Raw genomic sequence first — 6000 nt, 5'->3', positions numbered from 1 at the left:
CTGAAAAGGACACTAGACTCTCCTGGATGAGACTCCCCTCTGTGAAACACTGTCGACCCCCACAGGAAGGGAGCGCCTCCCTGAGCAGGTTTCCTCTGTATTTGACACATTTCCAAGTCAAAGTCTTTTTCGAGGCTTATGAAATTGTCCAAATGTGCAGTCTGGTAGAGGGAGCTGTGCCTGAATACTATCCGGGGCTTTCAAACCACACAGCCTTTAACGCTGAGGGTGAGCCATCCAAAAAAGTAATCTGTTAACACGTGGAGCCAGTTTTTGGATGGCAACACTTGAATACTGAGAAGTCAGAGCTCTCAACATAGCGAGGGTGATGAAAAAGCAGAGGGCCTGCAAAAGACACACACACACACGCGCGCGCGCGCGCTACATGAAGCCTAGCTTCTAAGCACTGAGATCCAAGACAACTGGGGCCTAGCTGGAGTCCCTCAGAGCGTGACTAGTAGAGCATGTTGCTGCCCTGGGACGCCCTTGCCAAAGGCCTTGGAGACCCTAACCCGCCCTAGTTGGCTGTGACCCAAGAGCATCAGGGCTTGGGAGGAAGTCCTGGGGCTGAGCCTGCTGCAGTCTGCCAATGTGGATGCTGCGGGCAGTCCTGGCCACCACAGCAGGAAAGCAGGTCAGGCTCCCTTCAAGTCTGGGCACAAAGGATATTTCAAGACTAGCAAAGGGGATGTGCTGCTTATAACAGTAGGTAGGAGAGAGACATAGGGAGCACGTGATCTGAGAGGTGATACCAGTAGTAATTTTAACTTGGCTTTGGATAACTCTTAGATAAAATCTAGAATTCCCACATTAACTAAAGTGGAACTCTACATATGACAATTGGTTAGAATAAGTCACAATGACAGAAATCAAACCAGAAAAATGGACTATCAATGACAATAAAATCACCTGAAGTCATATTAAATATGGGGGGTCGTGGTAGAGGGTGATGAGGGGAGTACAAGGTAGCCCATGTGTTGGTAACTGAAGGTGGGTGGTGGCTGCACTGCAGCTCATTGTACTCCTCTGTCCACTGCCATATGCTTCACATTTTCCATAAGAAAGTTTACAGAACAAAGTGTAGTTAGATCCTACATCTGAGGTCAAGCTGATGACTACAGCTTCCCACAGATGCCCAAGCACTGTGCCCCTCGGGCCTGTACCACAGTCTCTGCTTCTAGGAGGCACAAAAAGCCAACAGTGACCAGTGTCCATCCTCAGTGCTGCATCCACCAGAAGTTCAAAGCAGCAGTACCCTGGGCTTCTCTTGGAAAGATCAGAGGCATTCCAGAATGACTTTAGTTATAAAGGCACCAGCCAAGAGCAGACGACAGATGCCAGCCAGGGTACTCGGTGCCCAGAAGCCCAGGGAGACAGGTGGAGGGTGCTGCTCCCACTGGCTCCAGTTGCCCCCTCTCCACCAAAGTCTGGCTCCAGTTCAACTCCTCTGGGTGAAAATCAACTAGAGGAAAAGAGAAAAGGGGACTTGCCCACTCCAGGGTCAGGCACTCAGGCCAGACGAGCAGACAGATGCCTTTTCGGGCCCAGTCTCTATGAGAGATTCAGAATGCGGAGCCACAGTGTTCACCACCACTAGATCTATGCCAGCTTCCCTTTGACTCACTCATCCCACGAATCGAAGTCCCATGGCCTGTGGGCACAAACTCCCTGTGCACAGAGGAACCATTTTCACATAGCACAACAAGCAGAATTCATCTCTGCCTGGGCTGTTCCTGACATATGTGAGCTGGCTTACGTTTCCATAGCAGTCTTCATCATCTTCCGACATGGCCGGTAAATAGGCTGTGAGCTTCGGAGGCGTCTGATGATGCAGATTCTCCCACGTGATGGACTCGAAGAATGGATGAGCTTTCAGAGGGCCATACCCTTCCATTTCTTCACAGCCTAACCGCTTTGTGGCATCTAAAACCTTAAATGAAAGTCAAAGCAACTTAGTGTAAGGGTTAAAAAGTAATTCTGACCAAAAAAAAAAAAAACCTTTTGAGTATTCTTTTCAATTCTGAGTATCTACTGGAAATAAAAGGGCAGTGGCTTATCGCACCCAATCCCACCGTGGGCTGGGGACAGAATGAGTCACCTATGGGTTCCTTTCACTTCTCTAGGGTTTCTGCCCCTTTCCTTCCCACAGGTGACAAGGAATGACAACCTCAAATTTTAATGAATAGCAGCAAGTATTATTTTAAAATATACATCTGAAAATCATAAAACAAGGAAAAAATGAACTTACTGGCTTTAATAACAAAGAGAACAAAGAATTCGTCTGGATAGTAAACTATCACAGAGAGCAAAGCGCCCGTGTCTCCCACCAGCACTTGACATCACAGGGTCCCACAGCTGTCTCCTCTGGGATTCAGCTGTGCTCCCCCTCCCCCTAACCCACAGAGGATCAAGCATTCACTCCCCCTGCTACCCACTGAGGGGACAGACACAGGAAGGACAGGCAGCAAGAGGCTGTTGGGCGTTCTCCCACTGCCAAGGCAGAACTGACCCTGCTCTTCCAAAATCCAGTTAAGGCAAGGTCTAGAGCCAAAGTCCCCAGGGACAGGGACACTGCAGTTTCTAGAACATAAACAGACATACCTTTCCTGGGTAAATCTGTTTACCTCTGCTATATTACCTGGGTTGATCTTGAAAACTTCATGTAGCTGACTCTAAAGTTGATATCCACAGATGTCACTAAGTAGAATTTATGGCTATCTTGTTCCTGCATCAGGTAACTTAAAATGCTATGTATGTCGATAAGCAAATGCAAAATGATACAGTAATTTCCTGTCTTATTAAGCAAGAATCAGGCATTTGGAAATTAAAAAGAGCTTATGAGATGAGACAGAAGAAATGAACGTATCTATAATCACTATTAACCCTCAAACAGCCTTTTATTAAACACAGGTGCCCCCAGGAAAGCCCCTCTGACCACAGGTTCAGACTGAGAGTGCGGCTATCAGATCATCTTACCAGAAGAAAATTCAAAATATTTACCAAAAGTTTTTCCACCAGGTCTCGTGCCTTAGGGAAGAATTTTTCAGGAAAGTCATACTCCAACTTAATGATCTTCTGAAATATAAGGTATTCGTTTCTGTAAAATAAGAGGAACGATCATTCCTGGCAGGGTCACACAAACCTCTCCAGAACAGAGCTGCACCTTTCCCAGGACAGTAGTCTCCCTCTTTCTGCACAGGGCCACCGTCTTCATTTAAGAATTATCGTGAAAGTTCCCACACCGTGGCCCCGCCCCCTCCACTTCCGTGTCTCGCTGCTTCCATGGGCGGAGGTGTTGGGGTGAGGGAGGTAGGGGTTGGGAGGTGTCTCTTACCCTGCTCGAAACGGAGGCAGTCCTGCCACAAGCTGGTATATTATACATCCAAGAGCCCAAAGGTCTGAACTTTAAGGGGGGGGGGGACAAATAAGAATGACATTTGTAAAATTTCAGTGAAAAGCATAGTTTATTTCCGTGCCCTCTGTTCATAGCGCCCCATTTCAGCCTTCAGTCTACTGCTCTCTTTTAAAACTAGGTCACTGTGAAGGTGGGAACCTGATCCAGGCCATTCTTGAGGGGGCCTCCCTGGGGACTTGGGCACAGGAAATCCTGCACATACTTTCTTCCAGTGCCGCTGGTAGGGGATGTTGTGGGGGAGACTAAGGCGGCTTGTCCCATATCATTGGCAGGTGGGTACAGCTAAGAATAAACTCAGATTCTCTCATAACTCACTCAGTGTTTACCCCAAGGAAACAGACACAAGCTCACATATACATATGCCAAGGAGCCAAATTAGACAATCTATAGGATGTGCACAAAGCAAGCTTTCTCTTCCTTTCTTAGACTGACTGCACAAAGCCCTGCTTCTCCTTTATAAACATTTTAATTATAGGTTTAAAAAAAATATATTGCAGTTCTAAATTGCCCTAAGTCATATCCGGAACCAGCCAGTGGGGATGGAGGTGGGGTGAGGGTAAAGGGGGCTGCTCCCTTCACCCTGGATGTCACACCACCATCCAGCCTGCTCTCATCCATTCTCTGTCCCCTCAGTGCCATCTCAGTGCTCACAACTGACATTTACTTTGCATATTTGATTTCCTCTGTAGGTTTTACATTCTATTCCCAGCTTAGGCCTACGAAAGCATCAAGATGCACCTTGCCCCACACTGCCAGCCACTTCCCCCCTAAGCCCTAAGTGGATGGAGAGCTCAGGGGTGGCTGGATATGGTCAATTTCTGGAAGAGGCTATAGCCTGGCATCTGGAATGAGTGGAGACAACAGGCCAACTGTAGTGCAGGACTTTGGGTGAAGGCTCTGTATCACTAGCACCACAGGCCTGGGACAGATGAGGCTCTGGATGTAAGTTAGAAATGCAACAGATCAGAAATCTGAGTCACAACACACAGATGGAATGAAGAGCATTTTAAAAATAAATCTACATTCTATTCAATAACTAGTTTTTACACTTGGTTTTCTCTACTGTTTAGTTAAAATAGGGAGCTACACAAGGAAAATGCTACAGCAAAGCATCAGCCTTTTGGTGTGGAAGTGGCCAGAAAGGACAGGCAGGGCTGCCTCTGCTGCTCCAGAGGGCAGGGCCACCAACGAAACCTGCTTTGGGGCTAATTCTACCTCTGTGAATTATTTGAATGTTTTATCATTAGCAGATTAAATGATATCTTATCATTTAATTTATTATTATTATTTTTTTACTATAATAAAAACTAAAGGGGGAGCCAGTGTAACATTTCTGGAAAGAATTATGTACCAAGGATTTTTAAAATGTTCAGTTAGGCTAAATTTCTACTTCTTGAAATTCAACATAGGAAGAACTAAGGGCAGCCTTGGGGCAGCCCTGGCGCCGCCTGGCAGGCACCCTACTTCTCTCACTGGATGAGCAGAAATGCCCTTATGTTCCACAACAAAAGATGTGCAAGCACACAGTAGGCATGCCAGACTGTGCCAAATAAATGAAACCCCTTCAATGTCCAACGATAAAGGAAGAGTTTAATGAACAATATATTCATATGCTGGAAAACTACACAGCTGTTAAAAATATCTGCAAATAATTTAGCAACATGGGGAAATGTTCATCATGTAATCACAACAAGCAGGATTCAAAACTGGTTATTCTGTATCACTCTAAGTTGTATAAAAGTTACGTAAAAACATATTAAAACCCATAGAAAAAAATAACTAGGAAGATATACCAACTCATTACCTGTGACTGTGAGTGGGCTGGAGACTGTTTTTTGTTTTTTTATTCTCCACATTTTCTAAGAATTCTTTTCAATGAATAGGTATCACTTTTAGAATGAGAAAAAATTCTTAACTAATTCTGAATAAATATCACATGTTAAAAAAATTAAAAGCCTAAAAAGATATACAGTGGTGTCTCCCTTACAATCCTTTCCCTCGGCCCACAGATAACCACTATTATCCATTCCTTGTATATCCTTCTGAAATGCTGTAAATGCACAAATGGATCTGAGTAGACACTCTCTCTCCCACTGTCACACAGAAAGTGGGCTACTCTGTGTCTTCCTTATCTCATTCAGTAGAGCTTGGAAACCTTCCCCCAACAGTACTAATGAGCTGTTTCCCCCTACAAGTAAACCCCAAATTGACGAAAACCTAGTTCTTAGGCAGTGGTAACATATACTTCAAGAATCTGGCCAATAGCACCCACCACCTGGAAGAAGGTATCTCCGCTTCGGCACTGTGGAAGTCTGGGGCCAACCATTCTTGCTGTGGGGATGTCTCAGCACTGCAGGATGCTCATTTGTGCCCCTGGCCTCCACCCACTGGATGCCAATCGCACTCTCTCCCCACCCCCACCAAGTTATGACACCAAAACCATGTCTAGACACAGCCAAATGTCCCCTGAGGAAGAGCTGCCCCAGCAGGGAAGCCCTGGCCTATAACAGCGTCTGGCCCGTGGTAAGAGCTCAAAATCTGTTGATTGAATAGTTAAAAACAAAACCCAAGATGCCTGAGTTTAA

The 6000-nt window shown here is 45.8% G+C and overlaps 1 protein-coding gene across 1 annotated transcript in view; it reads right to left on the bottom strand.

Moving 5' to 3' along the window:
* The window catches only part of PDPK1 (3-phosphoinositide dependent protein kinase 1), a 74056-nt gene that overhangs the window by 16702 nt on the left and 51354 nt on the right, over positions 1–6000 (bottom strand). The window contains exons 8-10 of the mRNA XM_006913924.3: positions 3335–3403; positions 3001–3097; positions 1757–1930 (exon numbers count right to left, since the gene is read on the bottom strand). Of these exons, the coding sequence (XP_006913986.1) occupies positions 1757–1930; positions 3001–3097; positions 3335–3403 (340 nt within the window). The remainder of the gene's footprint in view (positions 1–1756; positions 1931–3000; positions 3098–3334; positions 3404–6000) is intronic.

This window comes from Pteropus alecto, unplaced genomic scaffold (assembly GCF_000325575.1).
Source record: "Pteropus alecto unplaced genomic scaffold, ASM32557v1 scaffold44, whole genome shotgun sequence".
In the NCBI taxonomy this organism is placed as follows: domain Eukaryota; kingdom Metazoa; phylum Chordata; class Mammalia; order Chiroptera; family Pteropodidae; genus Pteropus; species Pteropus alecto.
The sequence above is the reverse complement of the archived record's forward strand: the minus strand, read 5'-3'. Positions and strand labels throughout refer to the sequence as shown.